The sequence below is a fragment of the Dasypus novemcinctus genome, chromosome 6 (genome assembly GCF_030445035.2).
Source record: "Dasypus novemcinctus isolate mDasNov1 chromosome 6, mDasNov1.1.hap2, whole genome shotgun sequence".
In the NCBI taxonomy this organism is placed as follows: Eukaryota; Metazoa; Chordata; class Mammalia; order Cingulata; family Dasypodidae; genus Dasypus; species Dasypus novemcinctus.
This window is the reverse complement of record NC_080678.1, coordinates 77,785,943-77,812,752: the sequence shown is the minus strand read 5'-3', so window position 1 is coordinate 77,812,752 and position 26,810 is coordinate 77,785,943. Positions and strand designations below refer to the sequence as shown.

The 26,810-nt window shown below is 41.7% G+C and overlaps 1 protein-coding gene across 2 annotated transcripts in view; it reads right to left on the bottom strand.

Annotated features, from left to right (window-relative positions):
* Positions 1-26,810, bottom strand: part of STOX1 (storkhead box 1) — a 57,531-nt gene that overhangs the window by 28,830 nt on the left and 1,891 nt on the right. The window contains exon 1 of one of the 2 annotated variants that reach the window (XM_023592314.3): positions 26,169-26,380. The exons of the other annotated variant lie outside the window; for it this stretch is intronic. Coding sequence (XP_023448082.1) covers positions 26,169-26,310 — 142 coding nt within the window. The 5' untranslated portion in view covers positions 26,311-26,380. Of the gene's footprint in view, positions 1-26,168; positions 26,381-26,810 lie in introns of those variants that run through there. 2 annotated transcript variants of the gene reach the window in all.

The following is a 26,810-nucleotide window of genomic DNA, read 5'->3' as shown; positions in this document are numbered from 1 at the left end:
AAGGGCCCTGAATAACCAAAAGCATCTTGAAAAGACCAAAGTTGGAGGATCCACACTTCCTGACTTTAAAACCTATTACAACAAAGCTACAGTGGTCAAAAAACACTGTATCGGCACAAGGATAGATATACAGACAAATGGAATAAAATTGAGAGTTCACAAAAATACCCTCACATCTATGGCAGCTTGATTTTTGACAAGGCTGCCAAGTCCACTAACTTGGAAAAGAAAAGTCCCTTCAACAAAGGGTGCTGGGAGAACTGGATATCCATATGCGAAAGAATGAAGAGAGCCCCTATCTCATACCATAAATAAAAAATAACTCAAAATGAATCAGAGACCTAAATATAAGAACTAGGTCTATAAAACAAAAAGAAAATAGAGGGAAGCATCTTCAGGACCTTGTATTAGGCAATGGTTTCTTAGACTTTATACCCAAAGTACAAGCTACAAAAGAAAAAATAGATAAATGGGACCTCATAAAAATTAGAAGCTTTTGTGCATCAAAGAGCTTTATCATGAAAGTGAAAAGACCACCTAACACAATGGGAAAAAATTGGGGGGAACCACATATCCAATAAAGGTTCAATATCCAGAATATATAAAGAAATCCCACAACTTAACAATAAAAACAATGAAATTTAAAGATGGGGGAAGCGGACTTGGCCCAATGAATAGGGCGTCCGCCTACCACATGGGAGGTCCGTGGTTCAAAGCCCCAGCCTCCTTGACCCGTGTGGAGCTGGCCCATGCGCAGTGCTGATGTGTGCAAGGAGTGCCCTGCCACTCAGGGGTGTCCCCTGCGTAGGGGAGCCCCATGCGCAAGGAGTGCGCCCTGGAAGGAGAGCCGCCCAGCACAAAAAAAGTGCAACCTGCTCAGGAATGGTACCACACACATGGAGAGCTGATGCAGCAAGATGACACAACAAAAAGAGACAGATTCCTGTGCCGCTGCCAACAGCAGAAAGCAGACAAAAAAGAACAACACACAGCAAATGGACACAGAGAACAGACAACTGGGGCGGGGGAGAAATAAATAAAATAAATCTTTAAAAAATAATAATAATAAAGATGGGTAAAAGACTTGAATAGACATTTCTCCAAAAAGGACAGAGAAATGATAAAAAGCACATGAAAAGATGTTCAACATCATTAGTTATTAAGGAAGTGCAAATCAAAACCACAATGAGATATCATCACATACACACTAGAGTGGCTACTATATTAAAAACTGAAAATTACAAGTGTTGGAGAGGATGCATTTAAAGCATCTGGAAATTATCCTAAGGGCATACACCAAATGAGGTGATGGCCGCTGGGAATGTAAAATGGTGCAGTTGCTGTAGAAGACAGTTTCGCAGTTTCTCAGAAAGCCAAGTATGGAATTACCATATGACCTGGCAATCCCACTTCTAGGTATGCATCCAAAATAATTGAAAGCAGGGACCTGAACAGATCATTGCACTCTGATATTCATAGCAGCATTATTCATGCTTGGCAAAAGATAAAAGCAACCCAAGTTGCTTCAACCAATGAATGGAGAAACAAAATATAGTATATACATACAATGGAATGTTATTCAGCCATAAAAAGGAATGAAGTTCTGATACATGTGACAATATGGATGATCCTTGAAGACATGATGTTTCGTGAAATAAACTACCAGACACAGAAAGACAAATATTGTATGATTCCATTGATAGGCAATAATTAGACTAAGCAAACTCATAAAGTCAGAATCTGGAGTATAGATTACCTGGGGCCAGGCTGGGAATAGGAAATGGGGAGTTAATGCTTGAGTTATAGAGTTTCTATTTGGGTTGACTATAAAATTTTGGTAATGGATGGTGGTGATAGTAGCACAACAGTGAGCGTATAATTAATAGTTCTGAATTATGTAGGTGAAGGTGGTTTAAAAGGGAACTTTTAGGACTCATATGTTACTAGAATAAAAAGTTAAAAAAAAAAACAAACAGGACTGTACAACACAGTGAACCCTATTGTGAATGACAGACTATAGTTAATAAAACAATTATAATAATGTTCTTTCATGAATTGTAACAAATATACCACACTAATGCAAGGTGTTAATAATAGGGTGGTATATGGGAACTCTGTATTTTATGCATGACTTCTCTGTCTTAAAAAAAAAAGAAAAAAGGAAGTCACACAGACAAAAAAAAAAAAGAGACAGAAACAAGCTAAACCCTATGCCAGCTATTTCTCCAGAGAGAACCAAGAAAAGAAATAGCTAAGAAGAGCCCTCCTAGGGTCAGAACTTCAAAGACTGGCCTCAAAAACTACCTCTGTCCAAATTTAAAGTTGGATCAGACTTCTAAGCAATTTTGCCCCAAGGCACTATCAAACAATAGAGCTTAATAGGCAGGGTATAACACAAAATGAAGCTGACTTCTTTTTATTTTTTAGGAGGTACCAGGAATTGAGCCAAGGACCTGGTATATGAGCTTACTTCTTAACAGCAAGATCAGAAAAAGAGACAGAGAGCACTGCTAAAACTGCTGTTATCCTAGGGTGACTGTGTGTACCCCCAAGCCTGTACCCTGTCAGGAATGACACTCAAGGCTTTACACTACAGGGGAAGTAGATTTCACTAAAAGCCAAGTCACAAAAGCAAGCCCCAGAGAGAGGGGAGAGAAATCAGTATCCAGAATTGGTACAATATATTACCAAAAATGTCCAGGTTTTAAAAAAAAAAAACAAGATAAAGAAATAGGAAGGGGGAAACGGACTTTGGCCCAGTGGTTAGGGCGTCCGTCTACCATATGGGAGGTCCGCGGTTCAAACCCCGGGCCTCCTTGACCCGTGTGGAGCTGGCCATACGCAGTGCTGATGCGCGCAAGGAGTGCCGTGCCACGCAAGGGTGTCCCCCGCGTAGGGGAGCCCCACGCGCAAGGAGTGCGCCCGTGAGGAGAGCCACCCAGCGTGAAAAGAAAGAGCAGCCTGCCCAGGAATGGCGCCACCCACACTTCCCGTGCCGCTGACGACAAAAGAAGCGGGTGCCGCTGACGACAACAGAAGCGGACAAAGAAACAAGACGCAGCAAACAGACACCAAGAACAGACAACCAGGGGAGGGGGGGAAATTAAATAAAATAAATAAATCTTTAAAAAAAAAAAAAAAAAGAAATAGGAAGGTACGGCCCATACAAAGGGGAAAAAAAGTAGGCAACGGAAATTGCCTGTGAAAACAGCCAGATGTCAGATTAACAAAGACTTCAAGATAACCATTTTAAATATGTTCAAAGAACTAAAGGAAACTATGCTAAAAGAAGTAAAGGAAGGTATGTCTCATCAAATAAAAAATATCAATAGAGAAATTATAATGGAATTTTTGGAGTTGAAATAATGAAATGAAATATTTATTTAAGAGTCCAACAATAGATAAGAACTGGCAAGAGAAAGGAGCTGTGAACCTGAAGATAGATCGAGATTAAGAAGTCCAATGGGGAAGCGGATGTGGCTCAAGCAAGTGGGCTCCTGTCTAACACATAGGAGGTGCAGGGTTCAATGCCCAGGGTCTCCTGGTGAAAGCAAGCTGGCCCATTTGGTGAGCTGGCCCACACAGAGTGTTGGCCTGCAAGGAGTACTGCCCTGCACAGGTGTGCTGCCCCATGCAGGAATGTTGCCCCACGCAGGGGTCCTGGCCCACGCAGAGAGCTGGTGAAGCAAAATGATTCAACATGGAAAGTGGATGTGGCTCAAGTGATAGAGCTTCCATATGGTAGGATCCTGGTTCAATCCCTGAGGCCTCCTGGTGAAAAAGAAAAGGAGAAAGCATGCCCGCATGGTGAGTCAGTACCTGCGTGAGTGCCCATGTGATGAGCCAGTGCCTGTGCAAGTGAGTCACACAGCAAAATGATGACACATCAAAAGAGAGACAAGAGGAGAGTCAAGGTGAAGCGCAGCAGAAACCAGGAACTGAGGTGGCACAACTGACAGGGTACCTCTCTCCACATCAGAGGTCTCCAGGATCGAATCCCAGTGAATCCTAGAGGAGAGAAAATGAGAAGAGAAGACAACACAGACAGCAAAAATAGGAGGGCAGGAGGAGGGGAAGGGGGGAAATAAAATAAATAAATCTAAAAAAAAAAAAGATGATGCAACAAAAAGAGACAAAGGAGAGATAATAATTGACGTAGTAGCAGATCAGGGAGCTGAGGTGGCACAAGAGAATGATCGTCTCTCTCCCACTCCAGAAGTTCCCAGGATCAGTTCCTGGAGCCGCCTAATGAGAATACAAGCAGACACAAAAGAACACACAGCAAATGGATACAGAGAGCAGACAAGGAGGTGGGGGTAGGGATAAAATAAATAACTCTTTAAAGAAAAAAAAGTCCAATGAATAGAGAGAATACAGAAGAAAAATATACAAAGCCTCAGAGAAATGAAGGATTCCTTTAAGTGCACCAATCTATGTGTAATGGAGCACTAAAATGAGAGGAGAAAGAGAAAGGAGAAAAAAAAATATTCTAAGAAATAATAGCTGAAAACTTTCCAAATTTGCTGAAAAACATTAATGTATATATCCAAGATGCTCAAAGAACTCCAAGTACAATAAAGCAAAGTGATCCACACACAGACGTATCATGGTAAAAATGCTGAAAGACAAAGAGAACATCTTGAAAGAAGCAAGGGGAAAACAGCTTGTCATATACAAAGGAAACACCAAGAAGATGAACAGCTAACTTCTCATCAGAAACAATGGAAGCCAGAAGGCAATGGAGTGACATATTCAAAGTGCAGAAAGAATAACAAAATCTGTCTCTGATCTAGAATACCTCATGGACACATTAAAGATAAAACTAATAAAGATAAACATTAAAAACCCAAATCAGCAATAGCCAAATGATTTAAAAGTTTAATGGCTTTTTACCTGGCTGCAATTGTAGGGCATTTCTACTAGAAAGTGAGTGAAAACCCACAATGATTAAGTTTACTCATGAAGCATTCAAACTTCCTAGAATATTGAGACACTTTTCTTCCTCTCACCTTTTTGTAAGAACAGAGTTTTGTTTGACTTTGTATGGAGGTCTATGTCCCAGGCTTTCTCCTCATTCACTATGCAAGCAAATGAACATGGATGTGTTGCAACAGGACTTTAATTTACTATAACAGGCAGTGAGAGGATAGGCTGTGGGAAGACACTGCTTGCACCTGCAATTGCCGGGGTGATGGTGGAGATTACAAATAAATAATTCTTTTAAAAAAGTAACCACTGACCTCTAAAGAGCTCTGTTTCAGGGAGAAAAAAAAGGAAAATTTCCTTTTATTAACAAGGCTTTTAACCTGCATATATAACTATGGGCAACTATAGGGCTAGACAATTAAGCTCAGTTTAAAAACAAAAAGAGGTAAGCAGATGCAGCTCAAGCAGTGGGGCTTCTGCTTACCACACAGGAGGTCCCAGGTTTGGTTCCCAGTACCTCCTGGAGAATGGAGCTGATGCAGCGGGCAGGCGTGGTGAGCTGGTGCAACAAGATGATGCAACAAAAGAGACACAAAGAGGAAAGACAATGAGAGATACAGCAAACCAGGGAGCTGAGGTGGCTAGAGTGATTGAGGGCCTCTCTTCCAAATGGGAGGTCCCAGTTTTGGTTCCCGGTGCCTCCTAAAGAGAAGACAAGCAGACAGAGAAAGCACACAGCAAATGACACAGAGAGCACACAGCAACCAAAACAAGGAGCGGGGGGGATAAATAAATAAAATAAATCTTTAAAAAAATTTTTTTAATTTTAATTAAAAATGAAAACAAAATGAAACACAGCCTTGAGCGTGCCAAAATGCACCTCCACCAAGGGCTTTTAGTTTCCAAGGAACTGGCTATTTCATGTGGCCCACGATTACCATTTAAAGGACGTACCATACCTTTATTCCCTTCCTTAGATTTGTGGAAAGTTGGATGATGGAAAATTTAAGAGCAAAGGATTCTGGCAAAGGTTTTATAGCAATCATAGAAAAACTGCTCCTTGCATATAATTTTTCAACCTGTACTCCAATAGGACTCAAAATCTAGAACAGGGATGAAAAAACAATTGTGGCAGGAACTCAAGGAACACACGAACCTCCTCCTGCTAAACCTGACCCATTATTAGTTTTCTGTTTCCCTGTAGGGCTCTCACGGACCAGAAGGCAGGCATGCCTGGAGCTCCCTGGGCTCCCACCAGTCTTATCCAAAATCGAACTTCCTCTGGCAGACCACCCGACTCCTTCCACAGCCCCCAGAGAGGCTGAAAGTGACCTTTCCTAGATGCACAGTGGGAAGAAATCACACAATTCTCAATTTTTCTCAACAGAATTTTTATTTACTATAAATAGAAAATATAGACCTTAGCATATCTTTAGAAGATAGTGATTTATAAATTAAACAACAGAAAGAGGGTAGGAGTTACTGGCCTAAGATAATCATTCAGTGTTTCAATGGCAAGAGAGGAATACATCACAGCATGGAACACACACATCACAGACTGAAGCTGAAATTCAGACACCTAAGGGACTGGCCAGTGAGGCATGAGTGAGGACTGGAATCCAGGCCTCCTGGACTCACTAGAGCAACAATGTCTGGTTGAATCTGAAAAAAGCAAACCCGGGTCACATTAGTATAATCCTAATAAAGACGAAAGGCTGTGTTTTTGGTTTTGTTTTGTATTGTTTCTGGGATTTAACATATTGCATTTAGCACATGAAATTAAGATGACCACAGAGATACTTGGCAGAATTATAGAATGAAGATTTCAGAACACCCTGCCTAAATCGCCAGGAGCACAGCCCCAGGAAGTCCATAATAATGAACTGCTAACATTTATTGATAGCTCACCCAGTACTGGACAGTCTTCTAATTGTTTTACACGTGTTATTTCATCTACTCCTCATAACCCTATGAAATTCGTGGTTTCTCCATTTATCAGATAAGGAAACAGAAACACAGAGAAGTTAAGCCAATTGTCTTAGTTAGTGACCTCAATGGGATTTGAAACCAGGCAGTCTAGGCTCCAGAGCTGGTGCTCCTGACCACTGAAACTGAACTGAGCGCTGGCTATGTTCTGAAATCTCCCTTCCCCCTTCTTAATTTCCTGACCTAGCCGTGGCATCAGAGGCCCCCTAGGCAGCTCAAACAGAGGCTGGGTGAAAGGAGGCCTTGCCTCCCTTGGGTGGAGGGCGGCAGTGCCATTGGCAGGAACTTCCCTGTTATATCTGTTAGCAGGGACTAGGGGCCAGGCTCCTTGCCTCTGCCCTGCAGACATAAGAAAAATTAGAGCACTGCTTGCTACTGCAGGAATTTCTGCTCAGTCTGTGCCCACACAGCAAGGAGACCCAGGCCGACTCACTGTGCCCCAGCGGGCACCCAGAGCCGGCCCGGCATGGCTTTTGATTAGCTCCTTAAGGAAAGGTCTTGATCATCTCCAGGCAGGATGTAGACAGAAGGAGACGTGTAAATACAACTTCTACCCTCTGATCTCCAAACCCACACACCACCCACCACAACAAATGCAAAAAACCAAGCCACCACAATAAACACGGATCTGCTGGCACTCTTAAAATTTAAACCAGGGTGATCTTTTGCTGTTTTTCAAAATGTTTTTCCCTTTCTATTGATATGGGCTTTCTAATTTTCCCCAAGGAATTTCTTCCTTTTTGATCCTCGGTGCCTCTGGAGAGTTGAAATGGGTCTTGTGGGGTTTCTGTTTTCTCTGCTTTTCCTGTACCTGCATAGCTTACTCCTTAGTATCAGGAGGTATCGGGTTTCACAGACGGCTTTCAAAGACTCAAGAGGTCAAAGGTCAAAAGTTACATTCACAGCACAGTCAAAAAAAAGACATTTAATAGAGAGATTTACTCTGTCAATAGATAGAAAGACTCAATATTGGAAAGATGTGAATTCTTTGAAAATTACCTATAGATTTAACACAATCTCAGTAAAAATCTGGCAGTCTTTTTTAAACTAGAAATCAATAAGCAGACTCTAAAGTTTATAAGGAAAAGCAAAAGAACCTAAAATAGCCAAACAAAAAGTAAGTTGGAAGACTCGCAATACCTGATTTTAGGATTTATAGCTACCGTGTGGTATTGATAAAAAGGATATAGATCAATGGAACAAAATAGAGTCCAGATATAGATCCATGATGAGATCAACCGATTTTCAACAAAGGGCGAAAGTAATTAGATGGAGAAAGGACTATCTTATAGGATATCCAAAAGCAGAAAAGTGAACCTCAACTTATAACTCATACAATATATAAAAATTAACTTGAGATAACTTTTTTTTTTTTTACAGAAAAAGGCATGTTTTAAAAATAAAACATAGGACAAAAATCTTTGTGATCTTGGTTAGGTGAAGATTTCCTAGGTAAGAAAACAAAAGCACAAACCATTAAAAAAATGACAAATTGTACTTCATTAAGATTAAAAACTTCTGCCCTTTCACAAGATGCTGGTTTTTTAAAAAATGAAAAGAATGGGAGAAAATATTTGCAAATCACATATGTAGTAAAGGACTTATATCCAAAATATATGAGCAAAACAAAAAAAGGAAAATAACAAAATTACAAAATAAATGAAGAACTCTTAACAAGAAAACAAGAAAAACATTTTAATGGGCATGAGATTTTAACAGCTACTTCACCAAAAAAGATATATAAATAGCAAATAATCACATAAAAAGACGTTCAACTCAATAATTATTAGGGAAATATAAATTAAAACCATAATGAAATACCACTTTACACTTATTAGAACAGTCAAAAATAAAAATAAAGAGCAATGATATCTTTATCAAAGGCTGAACTAGAAATCTCATACATTGCTGTTGAGAATGCAAATGGTACTCTCCCTTGGGAATATAGTTTGATGGTTTTTTTCAAAGTTAAATATTTGCTACAACTCTCCAAGGTATTTACCCAAGAGAAATGTAAACGTGTCCACATTAAGACCTGTAAGTGAATGTGTAATGCAATTTTAGTCGTAATTACTAAAATCTATAAACAACTCAAATGTCCACCAAAATGGATAAACATATGACAATGTGCACCCCAGGCCAGGGCACAGAAAAAAAGGGCTGTGTTCCTTGACCAGCACTAAGGAGTCTGGAATATAATAGGAAGGACAGGACAAACAGACAGAGCTCCTGAACATAAATGCATGCCCAGACCAGGAAGATTTAATATAGGCTGCTTGGAGATAGGCTGACTAGGGAACGAGAAGCCAAAGACACATTTTCTTCTCCTTCCATGCTGGAAATTGCCATGTTTGCTGTTTTCCTGACATTGACTCTGGGCCAGGCTCTCAGGTACCTTATTTTCAAAACAACCTCAAAGTACCTACTGTATCTTCATTTGTACCCATGAAGACAATGGAGCTCAGAGAGGTTAAATAAATAGCTCAAAGTAACCTGCTAATAAGTAGTAGAGCAGGACTTTGAAACTGAGTTGTCTTCAATACTCAGAACACTGTAAATGTGATCAGTCCCACTGAAAGGTATGCTTGGGAGGGAGTGGGGTGGAGAGATTTATGTTGTATATATGTTTCCTCAATTTAAAAAAAGAGAAACTAACAAGATAATAATGACAATTAAATGCAATACACGATACAGGATAAGATCTAAGAATGGAGAAGAGGCTTATTAAAAGGACATTATAGGAAACGGATGTGACTCAACCAATTGGGCTCATCTACTATGTAGGAGGTCCAAGGTTCAATGCCCAGGGACTCCTGGTGAGGGCAAGCTGGCCCATGAGGGAATGTCACCCCACGCAGGAGTGCTGCCCTGCGTGGGAATGCCGCCCAGTGTGGGAAAGCTACCCCGTGCAGGACTGCCGGCTGAAACAGAGAACTGGTGCAGCAAGATGATACAACAAGAGACACAGAAGAGAGAAAATAAGAAGATATAGCAGAATAGGGAGTTGAGGTGGTGCAAGAGAGTACCTCTCTCCCACTCCAGAATGTCCCAGGATTGGTTTCCAGAGCCGCCTAATGAGAATACAAGCAGACACAGAAGAACACACAGAGAATAGATAAAGAGAGCAGACAACAAGGGGAATGGGGGGGTAGAGGGGGAGAATAAGTAAAATAAAATTTTTTTTTTAAAAAAAGGACATTACTTGTGATTTATGCATCTTTTAAAAAAGGTAATTAAAAAAGGTAATGATAAAAGATAATAATAAATAAAGGATATTACTGGCTCTCTCTGCCTAGAGGTCCCTGCATCAGTATCTTGGTGCATAATCATGTTCTTTTCTCCAATTCTCAAAAAACTCTGTTCTTTTCTCCCAGTTCTCAATAAATTCTTATATATATATATTTTTAAAAAGGGCATTACTGGGACATAAGAAAAATTGGAATATAGAATGTAAGCTTTATATCAATGTTAAATTCCTCGAACTTGATAATTGCACTTAAGGTGGTTACATAAGTGTATATTCTTGTTCTTCGGAAATATACATGGAAGTACTGTGTATTCAAGGATATGATGTGTGCAATGTGCTCTCAAATATTCAGAAAATAGATAAATGGATGGAGGGATGGACAGATGATAGATGATAAGAGTAATACAGCAAAGGTGATAAAATGTTAAAATTGGTGGATCTGGGTATGTGGAGTGTGTGGAGTATGCTGGAGTTCTCTGTATAGAATTTGTGTTATTTTTGTAACTGTCCTGTAAGTTTGAAATTATTTCAAACTGAAAACTTAAAAAATATTTTTTAAATAATTTTGTGCTGATTAAGACCTCTTGGGGTCTTTTGGCTCTGTTCTCTCTAAGGCCTTGGAATCCATTCCAAGCGGATAGGGAAAGAACAGAAAAGGCACACCTGCTCCTTAACTGCCTGTCCAGAAGTATAAGCTATCACTTTTGTTCCCATTTCACTGGCCTAAAATTAGTCACATGGCCCCTCCCAGGGTAAAGGCTAAGAAATGCAGACCATGAGTAAGTGGCCCTTCACTGGGGACAACTCTACACCATCAAAGGAAGGCATGGACCTGGGTGGCCAGCTCCACACGGATCAGGAGGCCCTCGGTTTGAACCTTGGACCTCCTATGTGGTAGGCGGGTGCTCTATCAGTTGAGCCAAATCCGCATCCCTTAATATATATCAAACTGTTGTGTTTCTCTGGTTGAACCCTGACTCATACAGAAAAGAAGGTACCTTTGAAGAGGTGGGGAAGAAAAGAAGGCTGAGGCTGGGACCAGATTAAAAAGAACCCTGCAGTGCATGTTAAAGACTCTGGAGTTTTCCTGAAAAATTAAGGGGGACAGCAGAAGGGATTTGAGCAGGCAAAGAGCAGAATCAGATCTTTACCTCCCATGAACAGACCTATCTGGTGATAGGATGGAGAATGGACTAGAGTGTAAGTGGCCAGGTGGGAGACACCACCACCACCATGGGGGACGCTGAGGCCACAATTCAGGTAAGAAATGTGAGATCTTGGATGGATGAAGGTTGAGCAGTGAAAAGAGAGAGAAAGAGATGGGTTTGAGAGACTCTGAGGAATTAAGCCTAATGGGGGTGTGAGGGTGCAAGAGGGAACCAAGGTGATTTTCATATTACTGGCTCTTTTCACCTCTCTGGACTTCAGTGCAACATGGCAGAGACTAGAAGTATCTATTCTGACCCACCAACTGCTAAACCAAAAGACGGAGCCTGTGGATGCTCATTAGCTACCCAGATACTGCACACAGATCATCCAGCTGGATGATAATATGCCTACAAGACACCCCGTTGTGAGCCCTTTGGCTTTTTGAGCCTGAATTATTCAGCTGACCCTAAGCAGAACAAGGTATAATGCATCATGTGACAGTGAGGGAGGGAAAAATCAACAGAAAAACACAGCACAGCTGGAGAGAGCTGGGGTTGGGAAAGAGGGAGGTGAGAGCACGGGCATGGTCAGAGCAGCTGTTTCTACCATTTCCCAGACTTGAGAGAGGACCAAAGAAAGGCCTGGTGAAATCTGACAGCCTCATGGGGAGTGCAAGGGCCGGGACCTTGGCAGGAACCCTGCGAGGACTGACGGGGACTGAAGAGGAAGGCAAGCACCCCAAGCAGCACCAGCTCACATCACAGCTTCGTGTGTGTTTCCTGTCTACAAAATGGGCGAAATTATTTCAGCTTACTGCCCTTTGGAAGAAAAATGAAAATTAAGCAGAATTATTCCAGTTTACCATATAACAGAAGAAATGAGATAATCAAACTAGAAAAGACTAGAAAATACTAACATCTATCTGTCTGAAGAAGGAAAAGATAGAACAGAGACATTTATACTGGTGACTACCTAAATGATCTTGTCAGGTCATTAATTTCTCTATGACTAGACATTTTTCACCAACAGAATGATATTTTATAAGGAGCGAAGATATGATTTGAAAACATTCATTAAAGAGAAGTGGCTGTGGCTCAAGCAATTGAGTTTCCATTTATCATATGGAGGACCCAGGTTCCACCCCAGGACCTGCTGGTAAAAAAAGGAAAAAGGCATCCCAGACCTGCACAGTGAGAGGCAAAGCCCCCACGGGGTGCGGGGACAGGCGCAGGCCACCGCACAGCAAAGCAACGCACCAAAAAGACGAGGACACAACCAGATAGGAAAAAAACAAACAGTAAAACATTCATTAGAGGGGTTCCACTTCCAATAATGATGGGTTAGGTCCTATTAGAACAACCCTCTTGCAAAATAAAAACTATAGACTTTGGACAAAATAAAAATACCACCTACCTGAAGGTACTAAAGAATGACTAAAACCAGGCAGAAACAGGAAGGGAGTCATCTTGGAGGGGAATAGCCTTGGGTAAGTTTCTCATTTTTTATAACTCTTCACCTGAGGCTAGACCCCAGTAGAAGCCAGGTCAGGAGATTAAAACTTTAAAACTCTGATAGAAACCCACAGTCTTACTGGCTTAAAGAATCTAAGGACAGAGTTTGGGGCAACTATAGCAGCTGGAAAGTGAGGGGAAAGATACTGGAAAGAACAGAGCTACAGAAGTGGAACTTCAAATTTGGCATATAAACTCTGCACAGCTCTATGGCTGAACCATGAATTATGCATGCACAGGCACAAGCAGCCTACCTTAAGCTAAAAGAACTAAATGGAGATTTTAGCTGCCATTTATACTTCAGGAGAGCTACAGTTCAGAATTCTGAGTCTAGCCAAGTCAACTGCCTGATAAACAAGAAAAAATGAACATTCTAAAGAGGAACATAATGGGGAAACATGTGGCTCAAGCAACTGGGCTCCCATGTACCATATAGGAGGTCCAGGGTTCAATGCCCAGGGTCTCCTGGTGAAGGCAAGCTCAGGAATGCAGCCCGCGCAGGAGAGCCGCCCTGCGTGGGAATGCAGCCTCACGCGGGAAAAGCCGCCCGTACAGGAGTACCAGCCAATGTGGCAAGTGGGAGCAGCAAGATGATGCAACAAGGGAAGTGGACTTGCCCAATGGATAGGGCATCCGCCTACCACATGGGAGGTCTGCGGTTCAAACAGGCCTCCTTGACCTGTGTGGAGCTGGCCCATGAGCAGTGCTGATGCACACAAGGAGTGCCATGCCACGCAAGGGTGTCCCCTGAATAGGAGAGCCCCACATTCAAGGAGTGCACCCCGAAGGAGAGTCGCCCAGCACGAACGAAAGTGCAGCCTGCCCAAGAATAGCGCTGCACACACGGAGAGCTGACACAACAAGATGACACAACGAAAGAAACACAGACCCCCAGTACCACTGATAAGGACAGAAGCGGTCACAGAAGAACACACAGCAAATGGACACAGAGAGCAGACAACTGGGGGAGGGGGGGAGGGGAAGAGAAATAAATAAAAATAAATATTAAATAAAGTCTGGCCCTTTTATTAAATATATATATATATGATGCAACAAAAAGAGACACAGAGGAGAGAAAATAAGACATAGCACAACAGGGGAGCTGAGGTGGCACAAGAGAGTAATTGCCTCTCTCCTACTCCAGAAGGTCCCAGGATCAGTTCCCGGAACCGCCTAATGACAATACAAGCAGACACAGAAGAACACACAGCAAATGGACACAAAGAGAAGATAATGGGAGAATGGAAGAGGAGGGTAGAAATAAATAAAAATAAATCTTTAAAAAAAATAAAAAATAAAAAACATAACATTGCAGTCTCTACAACATATTGTTTGCAATGTAAAGAATATTATAATCCACGGTTACTAGACAATACAGAAACAGAAAAATGTGACCCATACACAAGGAAAAAGGCAACCAATGGAGACTAACCCTGACGTGACCTAGATGCTGAAATAACAAGGTTTTAAAGCACCTAATATAACTATGCTTAAAGACATAAAGGTAAATAAACTTGCAAGGAAAAAACAAATTGGAAATCCCATCAGAGAAACAAAAACTATAAAAAATAACCAATGGAATCTACCCAAGAATAAAAACATAAATCCATACAGAGACTTGGCATGCAAATGTTTATAGCAGCACTATTCATAGTGGCCAAAAAGTGGAGGAAAAAAAACAAGTGTCTTTTTACTGATGTTCTTCCTTTTTTTTTTTTTTTTTGATAAACAAAATGTCTGAGAAACAAAATTTGATAAAATGTAGTATATTGACACAATGGAATATTATCCAGCCACTAAAAGGAATGAAGCACCGATCCCTGATACAGCATTATGCTAACTCAAAGAAGCCAGACAAAAACCCATTGTATGGTTTCATTTACATGAGATGTCCAGAATAGACAAATCCTTGGAGACAGAAAATAGATTAGAGGTTACCAGGGGCTGGGGGCTGGGAGGATGAGGAATGACTGCTAGTGGGTATGGGATTTCATTTGGAGTGCTGGAAATGTTCTGGAATTAGATAGTGGTAATGGTTGCATAGCCTTGTGAATATCCTTAAAAAACACTGAGTTGTACACGTTAAAATGGTGAATTTTATATGTGAATTTTATCTCAAAAAAACTCTAAGGTAGGGGAACAGATGTGACTCAAGCATCTGAGCACCCGCCTCCCACATGGGAGGTTCTGGGTTCAGTTTCTGGTGCCTACTAAAGAAGGCAAACAAACAATGAGCAGACAGTAAATAGACATTGAGCAAAAATAACAAGCAGACAACAAGCAAAAGCGAGCAAGACAACAAGAAGTGAACAGAAAAAACACAAAAAACAGACAACAAACAGACAATGGGCAGACAACAAGCAAAACCAACAAGCAAACTGAAGAGTCTCAGTGGGGAGGGTAACTTCAGGTAAAAAAAAATAGGGGAAATGGGGTGATAACTATAGAACTCAGTACTATCTTTGTAATTTTTCTGTAAATTTGAAAATATTCTAAATAAAGTTTATTTTTTTAAAAATAATTTATAATAGCAGCAAAAGACAAAGTTCTTTGAATACAAACCTAACAAAGGATTTATAAGACCGATACACTAAAGGTTACAAAGCTCTGCTAAGAGAAATTAAGAGGACTCAAGTAAATGAAGAGATATACCATGTATACTATTTTCAGACTCAGAAAACTCAATATTGTTAAAAGATCAATTTTTTCAAAATTAGGGTGACCAACTGTTCCAGTTTTCCCAAGACTGAGAGGGTTACCTAGAAGCGAGACTATCATTTCCAAAACCAGAATAGTCTCAGGCAAACCAGGATGAGCTGCTCATCCAACCTGAAATTGATCTATAGTTTCAACGCAATCTCAATAAAAAATCACAGGATTTTTTGTAAAATTTGGTAAGCTGATTCTAAAATGCATGTGGAAAAACAAAAGACACAGAGTAGCCAAAACAATTTTGAAGAACATTGGAAGATTCACAATATCTGATTTCAAATTTTACTATAAAGTATATCAATCAAGATAGTATAGTATTTTTTTTTAAAGATTTATTTATTTTTCTCCCCTTCCCCGCCCCCAGCTGTCTGTTCTCTGTGTCCATTTGCTGTGTGTTCTTATTTGCCCGCTTCTGTTGTTGTCAACGGCACGGAAATCTGTGTGTCTTTTTTTGTTGCATCATCTTGTTGTGTCAGCTCTCCGTGTGTGCGGCGCCATTCCTGGGCAGGCTGCACTTTCTTTCGCGCTGGGCGGCTCTCCTTATGGGGCGCACTCCTTGCATGTGGGGCTCCCCTACACGGGGGACACCCCTGCGTGGCACAGCACTCCTTGCGCACATCCGCACTGCGCATGGGCCAGCTCCACACGGGTCAAGGAGGCCCGGGGTTTGAACCGTGGACCTCCCATGTGGTAGACGGACGCCCTAACCACTGGGCCAAGTCTGCTTCCCAAGATAATATAGTATTGGTGAAAGGACAAACTTAGATCAATGGAATGAAACAGAGTCCAGAAAGAAATCTTAGATCCAAGCAAGGTTCTTAACCTTTTTTGTTCCACAGACCCCTCTGCTACTCAGGTGAAAACCACAGGCCCTGTACAAAGTCCACACTATACTGTTTTATTTAACAAATATATCACACCCACACCAACACGTCCCCATGAGAATATTTTTTTGAATTTCAATCCGAGCACATGGAATCCTGGTTAAGAACCCTTGATCTAGAGTCAGTAGATTTTCAACGAAGTTGCCAAGGAAATTCAGAGAGAAAGGCTAGTCTTTTCAACAAAGAGTCCTTAACAATTGAACACCCATACGCAAAAACAATGAACCTCAAACTATACAAACATGAAAATTACCCCAATGGATCAGAGACCTAAATGTAAAATCATTAAACTATAAACCTTCTAGAAGAAAATGTAGGAAAATCTTTCATTTAGGCAAAATTTCTTTATATAGGATGCAAAAACTATCAATCATAAAAAAGTAGATAAATTAGACTATCTAAATTTAAAACCTCTCCCTAAAAGATATCACTGTAAAACTAAATAGGCAAACCACAGACTGTACCATATTCACAAAACGGTTATCTGTCAAAGGACTTGTATGCCAAATATAAAAAGAGCTCTTACAATTCAATATAAAAAAGACAGGGAAACGGACTTTGGCCCAGTGGTTAGGGCGTCCGTCTACCACATGGGAGGCCCGCGGTTCAAGCCCCGGGCCTCCTTGACCCGTGTGGAGCTGGCCCATGCGCAGTGCTGATGTGCGCAAGGAGTGCCCTGCCACGCAGGGGTGTCCCCCGCGTGGGGGAGCCCCACGCGCAAAGAGTGCGCCCGTGAGGAAAGCTGCCCAGCGCGAAAGAAAGTGCAGCCTGCCCAGGAATGCCGTCGCCCACACTTCCCGTGCCGCTGATGACAACAGAAGCAGACAAAGAAACAAGACGCAGCAAAAAGACACAGAAAACAGACAACTGGGGGAGGGGAGGGGAATTAAATAAATAAAAATAAATCTTAAAAAAAAAAAAAAGACAGGGTGCAGCTGTAGCTCAGTAGTTGAGCACCTGCCTCCCAAGTACAAGGTCCCTGATATATATGGTAACTCCTAGAAAAAAAAAATGACAGGGAAGCAGACTTGGCCCAGTGGTTAGGGCGTCCATCTACCACATGGGAAGTCTGCGGTTCAAATCCCAGGCCTCCTTGACCCGTGTGGAGCTGGTCCATGCGCAGTGCTGATGTGCGCAAGGAGTGCCCTGCCACGCGTAGGGGAGCCCCGCGCAAGGGAGTGCACCCATAAGGAGAGCCACCCAGCACGAAAGAAAGTGCAGCCTGCCCAGGAATGGCACCACACACACAGAGAGGTGACACAAGATGATGCAACAAAAAGAAACACAGATTCCTGTGCCGCTGACAACAACAGAAGCAGACGAAGAAGACGCAGCAAATAGACACAGAGAGCAAACAACCGGGGTGGGGGGGGGGAGGGGAGAGAAATAAATAAATCTTTAAAAAAATTTTTTTTAATGACAGGGGAGCAGGTGTAGCTGACTGGTTGAGCACCTGCTTCCCATGTACAAGGTCCCAGGTTCAATCCCTGATGCTTAAAAAAAAAAAAAGGCCAAAAACATCCAATTAAAAAGTAAGCAAAAGATAAAGATTTGGACAGACACTTTACACAGAGAAAGCCCATAAGCACATGAAAATGTGCTCAGCATCATTAGTCATCAGAAAAGTGCAAATTAAAACTACAAGAAACTACATACCACCAGAATAGCTAACATTAAAATGACTGGACAAAATCAAATGCTGACAAAGATGTGGAGCAACCAGCAATGTCTCACATAATTAGCAGGAGGGTAAAATGGTAAACTACTTTGGAAAAAAGGTTCCATAAATCTATGAGTCAATAATTCCTCTTCTAGGTATGTACCAAAAGAAATAAAAGCATATGTGCACAAAATGACTTGTACATAATTATTCTTAGGCACTTTATTCATAATAGCCATAAACTGGGAACATGTCAGGTGTCCATCTAAGGGAGCAAAGATAAACTGTGATATATTCATTCACAGAATGCTACCAAGCAATAAAAGGGAACAAAGTAGTAAAACAACAGAGGTGAGTCTCAGAAACATTATGCTGAGTGAAAGAATCCTCACACAAGAGTATATAATGCTTGCTTTCATTTATCTGAATCAGAACAGTGGTTACCTCTGGAGAGGGGGGCCAAGCTAACTGACTAGGAAGGGCCACGGGAGACCTTTCTGGGTGACGGTAATATTCCAAATCCTCACAGGAATTTGAGTTATTCACATGTATGGATTTGAAAACTTCATCAAATGGTACACTTAAGGTCCATTTACCTAATGTGAATTTCTCCTAACAAGCTCCAGAAGCTGCTAAACCCTCCAAGAGGCCCCACTGCCATACCAAACAGGACTTCAGAAACAAAGCGGAACAGAAGTTGGACCACTCCCTCTCCTCACCACCTCTATACACTCCCCACTCCACTCCTTAAGTCACAGGATATGTCAAAAAGTTGCACAGATTTGCCCAACTCTTGCACCACTAGGTACCAGGTACCCTAGAACTGTTCCTCATCAACAAACCAGATCTCAGGATAGATTCTGAAATCAGTCGTTCACAACTCGTATAAATTAGTTACTGGCCTCTACTCTCCTAGGACACTTGCCTTTCAGCTCCTGTCTCCTTGTGTTGAGAGGTGTTTCAGGGAGCAGGTAGAAGGGGCGTGAGGAGCGGTGGGGAGATCCTCCCATCACATCCCCTTGGGAACGCTTGCCCAGCCAGCCCAGAGGCTGAACCTGCAGGGCCCTCGTGTCACCATGGCACGGGGCAGGCTGTGCAAACCAGCCTGCTTACAGAACATGGTCTCCCACTCAGCTGTTTCCTCTTGAACTGAATGTGGAGGAAACAGGCTGACTCCAGTTTTCTCCCTGAGCACAAGCAACTCTGAATGAAAGATGCACCAAAACAAAGAAACATCTAGAACAGTGCCTGGCACATGAATGAATTCATGAAGTCTGGACTAAAAAAGAACCACAGGAATTTGGGGCACTTTTATTCAAAGAGAAACGATGGAAAGCCATGTCAGGCGTGCCTTTGAGGGTGGGTATACCTCTGCTATAAATTCCAGGAGAAGAGCACAAATTTGTTTGGCCAAGTGGCCTTCCCTCCCTCACCCCATTAACCTTTCACCTCTCCAGTAGGTGTGGTCTCAGAGTAGCAATTGTCATCGAACAAACGAACAAACGCAGGTGTCCCCTATTCCCACCCCAACTACTTCCCCATTCCCCCCAACCCCACCCTCACCCCAGCAGTGGCTCAGTTCAGTAAGCAGAAGTCTTCCTCCAGTGTCAGAGCTCACCTCTTTCTCTTGCTAATGTCAGTTGTTAATGACAAAAAAAAAAAAGAACAAACAAGCACCAGACTCTGGAGGACCAAAACACAAAGGAAGAGTAGTTAGCTCCTTCTCATCAAACTAAAGATCCAATGTCCCTCCCTCTATTTAGAGAAATGCTCTCCCACCCGAGATCTGTTTTTCTCACCAGAGAGATGCTAAGAAAGAGAAAGTGAAGAGGGAATGAAAAGGTACAAAATTACGAAAGAAAAAACCACGATTATCTCAATTTACCCAGAAAAGACATTTGACAAAATCTAACACCCCTTCTCAGTAAAAACACTTAGAAAACTAGGAAGAGAAGGAAATTTTCTCAACATGATAAAGAGCATATATGAAAAACCGACAGCTAACATCACACTTAATGGTGAAAGGCTGAAAGCTTTCCCTCTAAGACTAGGAACAAGATAAGGATGCCCACTGTCACCTCTGTTATTCAACACTGTACTGGAAGTTCTAGCCAGAGTAACAAAGCAAGAAAAAGAAATAAAAGGCATCCAAATTGTAAAGGAAGAACTAAAACTTTCCCTATTTGCAGATCTTTTTTTTTTAAGATTTATTTTATTTCTCTCCTCCCCCCCTCCCCCCCGTTGTCTGCTCTCTATATTCATTTGCTGTGTATTCTTCTGTGTCCACTTGCATTCTTGTCAGGTGGCACTGGGAATGTGTCTCTTTTTGTTGCATCATCTTGCTGCATCAGCTCGCCATGTGTGTGGCGCCACTCCTGGGCGGGCTGCGTTTTTCGAGCGGGGCGGCTCTCCTTGCGGGGTGCACTCCTTGCATGCGGCAGCACTGCGCGTGCTCAGTACAAGGGCCAAGAGGCCCTGGGTATCAAACCCTGGACCTCCTATATGGTAGGCGGACGTTCTATCAGTTGAGCTATGTCTGCTCCCCTTTTGCAGATCTTATATACAGAAAATTCTGAAAAATCCGCAACAAAGCTCCTAGAGCTAATAAATGAATTCAGCAAAGTGGCAGGGTACTAGATTAACACCCCAAAATCAGTAGTGTTGGGAAGTGAATGTGGCTCAAGCAGCTGGGTGCCCACCTCCCACGTGGGAGGTTCTGGGTTCAGTTCCCAGTGCCTTCTAATGAAGACAAGCAAGACAGAGAGCTGATGCAACCAGCTGGCACAGCGAGCTGATGCCGTGAGCTGACGCAACAAGCTGGCACAATGAGAAGACACAATGAAAGACAACAAGCTGGGAGCAGATGTGGCTCAAGTTATTGGGCGCCTCCCTCCCACACGAGAGGTCCCAGGTTCAATTCCTGGTGCCTCTTAAAAAGAAGATAAGCAGACACAGCACACAATGAACAGAAACAGAGAGCAGACAGCTAGCACAAACAAAAGGGGGGGAGTGGAACAAATAAATCTTTTTAAAAATCAGTAGTGTTTTTCTTAATCAGAAATGAATAATAAAATTAAGAAATCAAGGGAAAAAATTCCATTTACAATACAACTAAAGAATCAAATATCTGCTGTGATGGTCTGTCTTCCTTCACTAGGCCCTTCCCATGTACTCATGTTGCCAGATTTTCTCTAGGTTCTTGGCTACATGACAAAAAATCAATTTTAAGTGTAAGCCAGTTTAGTTTGTCCAGTAATTTATCAAGGAACTGAGAGAAGAGAAATGGGAGAAAATGACAGATTATGGGTCCCAAGTAGAGAGAGGAAAAGGGCTGAAAAGAGGTAAAGTGGGCTGATTTACAGACTACAAGTCCCCATTATGGATTACAAGTCCTCATGTCACGCAGCAAGATGACACAAGAAAAAGAGACACAGATTCCCGGTGCCACTGACAAGAATACAGGCAGACACAGAAGAACACACAGTGAATGGACACAGAAGGCAGACAACTGGAGGGGGGGAAGGGAAGAGAAATAAATAAAAATTTTAAAAATCTTAAAATAAAAAGTCCTTGGTCTAGGGAAGCGGATTTGGCTCAACTGATAGAGCATCCACCTACCACATGGGAGATGCAGGTTTCAAACCCAGGGTCTCCTGACCCGTGTGGTGAGGTGGCCCATGCACAGTGCTGATGCGCTCAAGGAGTGCCGTGCCATGCCGTGGTGCCCCTATGTAGGGAAGCCTCATGCGCAAGGAGTACACCCCATAAGGAGAGCTGCCCTACACAAAAATAAGCACAGCCTGCCCAGGAGTGGCACTGCACACAGAGAGCTGATGCAGCAAGATGACACAACAAAAGGAGACACAGATTCCCGGTGCCACTGACAAGAATCCAAGCGGACACAGAAGAACACATACAGCAAATAGACAGAGAGAGTAGACAATGGGGGGGTGGGGGGGGAATAAAAAATAAATCTTTTAAAAAAAAGAAGTCCTCATGTCTACTTGCATGTGGATCCAGGCAGGGCAGGGCAAGGGCAGAATAGGGCAAGAAAAAGGGGGAAAAAGGGCCAATTTAGCTTCTGCACTTCTTTTGAACCATTAATTATTCTGTTCCTTTTTTAAAGATAGTGGAAGAGTCCCAGCTGTTTACTGTTTTGATTGGTTACCCCACCCGTCAACAAGGCCACTTGAGAAAACCAAGGGCTTTTCCTTGATTACAGAGGAAGATCCATTCCAAATGTGGAATTCTTGCAAGGTTCCTCCAGCAGCCATCTTGTAAGTTTTTTCCCACAGTGGGGAATTCCCATGGCCATGTGCTTTCATGGCCGCAGTTTTTCTGTCAGGTTGTAGATTGGTCTTATTCCCTAATCTAGCCTGCCTCATTCAGGTTCAGGGGATTCTTGCCATTCTATTAAAGAATGTAGCAGGACTCTCCAGGAGGGAATTCAATATTCTTTTAGTTATTGTGTGGCCCTTGATATTGATTATTGTACTTATAAACTTTTTCTTATGAAATTGAAAATTAGTCTAGCATTACATGTTGCCTAAGAGTTTCCTCCTGAAAGTCTCCTTGTTGCTCTAATGTGGCCTCTCTCTAAGCCAAACTCAGCATATAAACTAACTAACCTGTCATTGTCTCCCCCAACCCATCCGGCATGAGACATGACTCCCAGGGATGAGCCTCCCTGGCACCAAGAGATTATTACCAAGCACCAACTGCAATGCAACCAGCAAAGACCTTGACCAAAAGTGGGAAATATTAAATACAAATTACCTTAATGTCTAGGAGATTTCAAAGTGAATTGGGAGCTCATTCTAGAGGTTATGCTTATACACATCTCAACAGGATATCATTGACTGCCACAGTAAACAGTGCCTCAAACAGCAGGGCTCCTGAGTGCTCTAAAGACATCTAGACAGGGCAGACAAACTCAGGAATTCAGCACCCTGCCATTGGGCCTTACTTTGGAATTTATGTTCCTCAGTATAACAGAGTTAGACTCTTCTGCCTCTTTTATTTGAAACTATAATTAGCATTATACTTGATAAATATATGTCCCAGAGACTTAAATTTTTGGTCTGTTGATGTGCGAGTTGAGGCCTGAATCTGAGCAGAATGGCAACACCTACTCTCCAGTTCACTGGACTCACCCAGGACAACTATCAAGGAGATGATGATGGACAACACCCATTCCAAGGAACAGAGAGTATCTGCAACTGTAAGCAAGACAATCCCATCCATCTGCCCTATGGTATCCAAGCCCCCTCTCAATTAGAAACCAAGCAGGCATCACCATCCCAAAACCCTCAAGATTGGGAATGAACAATGGACTAAAGTAGACTCATTCTTATTCTAGCAATGGAAGACCTTTTGTCATTGATATAAAGGCAATGGACACCAGAGTTTCTGAGGAGATAAAGAGGGAAGAATAGGTATAATATGGGGGCATTTTTGGTACACTGGAATTGTCCTGCATGACATTACAATGATAGATACAGGCCATTATACATTTTTTTATATTTGTCATAACCTATAAAATTGTGTGGAGCAGAGTGTAAACTATAATGTAAACCTTAGTCCACAGTGAGTAGCAATGCTACAATATGTGTTCGTCAATTTTAACTATGTACCACACTAATGAAAGATGTTGTTAATGTGGGAAAGTGTGGGAGAGGGATGAGTGGGGCATAAGGAAATCCCCTATATTTTTATTTATTTATTTCTCCCCTCTCCCATTGTCTGCTTTCTGTGTCCATTTGCTGTGTGTTCTTCTGTGTCTGCCTGTATTCTCATTAGGCAGCTCCAGGAACCGATCCTGAGACCTTCCAGAGTGGGAGAGAGGCGATCATTCTCCCCTATATTTTTAAAGTAACATTTATGTAATCTAAAGCTTCTTTAAAATTTAAAAAAAAGTTTTTAAAAAAGAATCAAATACCTAGGAATAAATTAACCAATGAGTAATAGAAAGCTACAAAACATTACAACAAGAAATCAAAGAAGACCTAAATAAATGGAAGGATATTCCATGTCCAGTGACTTGGAAAACTAACTATTGTTAACCTGTCAATTCTACCCAAAAGCAATTTACAGATTCAATGCAATCCTAATCAAAATTCTAACAACCTTGCAGAAATGAAAGAGCCAATCAGCAAATGTATATGGAAGGGTAAGGGGCACTGAATGGCCAAAGCTACCTTGAAAAAGAAGAGTAAAGTTGGAGGACTGATTTTAAAAATTATTAAAAAGCTACAGTAACCAAGACAGCATGGTACTGACACAAAGACAGATATGTAGCCCAGTGGAATAAACTGAGAATTCAGAAATCAACCCTCATATTTATGGCCAACTTATTTCTGAAAAGGGGTAAAAGACCACTCAATTTGGAAAGAACAGTCTCTTCAACAGTGGTGCAGGGAAAACTGGATATTTGCAAAATAATGAAGGTAGAACCCTACCTCAACTCAAAATGTATCAAAGACTTAAATACAAGAGTCAAAACTATAAAACTCCTAGAAGAAAACAGGGATGCATCTTCAGGAGCTTGTGTTAGGCAATGGTTTCTTAGGACTTTATACCCAGAGTACAAGTAACAAAAGAAAAAATAGATAAATGGGACCTCATCAAAATAAAAAACATTCGTTCATCAAAACAAAGCACATAAGAGAAGCGGAAGTGGCTCAACAGACAGAGCATCTGCCTACCATATAGGAGTCCAAGGGTTCGATACCCAGGGACTCCTGGCTAGTGTGGTAAGCTGGCCCACGTGCAGTGCTGCTGCATGCAAGAAGTGCTCCCATGCAGGGATGCCCCCGTGTAAGGGTGACTCCATGCAAGGAGTGACCCCAGTCCAAGGAGAGCCGCTCCGCACAAAACCACAGCCCACCCAGGAGTGGTGCCACACACACACACACACACACACACACACACACACGGAGCGCTGATGCAGCAAGATGATGCAACAAAAGGAGACACAGATCCCCAATGCCACCTGAAGAGAATACAAGCGGACACAGAAGAACATGCAGCGAATGAACAGAGAAAGCAGACAACAGGGAGTGTGGGGCGGGGAATAAATAAATAAACCTTTTAAAAAAGTAAATAAAGCACATGAAAAGATGTTCAAATCATTTACCACTGGGGAAATGCAAATCAAAGCCACAATGATATACTATTTCATACCTGCTAGAATGGCTACATTTAAAAAATGGGAAATTAAAAGTGTTGGGAGGGGGTGGGGGGGTGGGGTTGAATGGGACCTCACATATATATTTTTAATGTAATATTATTACAAAGTCAATAAAAAATAAAAAAATTAAAAAAAAAAAAAAAAGTGTTGGGAGAGGATATGGAAAAACAGGAATACTTACCGATTGCTGGTGGGAATGTAAAATGGGGCAGCCACTGTGGAAAACAGTTTGGCAGTTCCTCAGAAAGTTAGTTAAGTATAGAATTACTATATGACCCAGGAATCCCACTTCTAGGTATATACACAAAAGAAAAACAAGCAGAGACTCAAACAGATATTTGCATATGGATGTTCAAAATGCCAGTTTTCACGATTGCCAAAGATGGAAGTAAGCATCCATCAACTGATGAATGGATAAGCAAAATGTGGTATATACACACAATGAAATACTATCCAGCTGTAAAAAGGAAATCCTGATACATGTGATAACATGGATGAACCTTGAAGACATCATATTGAGTGAATTAGCCAGACACAAAAGGACAAATATTGAATGATCTCACTGATATGAAATTAGTATGAGCAAATTTATAAAGACAGAGCCTATTAGAATATATGTTACAAGGAGCTGGGGTAGAGGCAAGGAATAGGCAGTTAAGGCTTTAAATGTACAAAGTTTCTATTTGGGGCAACAGGAGAGTTTTGGTAATGGATGGTGGTGATGGTAGTTCAACCCTGTGAATGTTATTAACAGCACTGAATTATATATTTGAATATAGTTAATAGGGGAATGTTAGGTTATGTATATGTTACTAGAATAAAATAAAATAATCCATGAAATTGCACAACACAGTGAACCCTAAGTTAAACAAACAAAAACCTACAGTAGAGAGACCAAACTGACCTGACCAAATTGATCTTTTGTGTCCTTTTCTAGTATTTTGCTCTTTCCCACAAAGTAACAGAGTAGGGTGACAATCCTGCAGTATTCCACGGGAGCTCTTCACCCACCTTCCTATAAGTCCATTTAAGCTTCTGGAAGCCATGGCTGCCAGAATTGGAAAAAACAAGCAGACCGAAACTTTTTATTTCTTTGGGGGTAGCAGTTTCTCCTGCCTTCACCACCCTCTAGGTTTCTACTGTGATCCAAGTACTGCCTGAGGCCTCCCCTCTTTTGTCCTGAACCAGGAACCCCAAGTTAGACTAGTAATTACAACCCTATTCAAAACAAATCCTCTGCCTGGCACAAAATAAGATCTTTCCCCATTTCACTCCTCAAAATGTCTTACTGGGAAGTTTTGTCCAAATTCTTCCCAGGACTTTTCAAAAACTTCAGAAACATTTCTGCCAGAAGATCCAAGTCAAGAGAAATGAGCCAATATAAAGGCCACTGTGTTGCAACCTCCTTAGAATAGTGTCTATTGCTGTCCTGGACCCGGGCAATGGGGCGGCATTACCTTGTGGACAGAGAATTGGAGTGCTTCGTAGGGTGCATCTTTCAGATGGCAGTAAACAGTGCCAAATCAGGAACAAGTACTCTCCCATG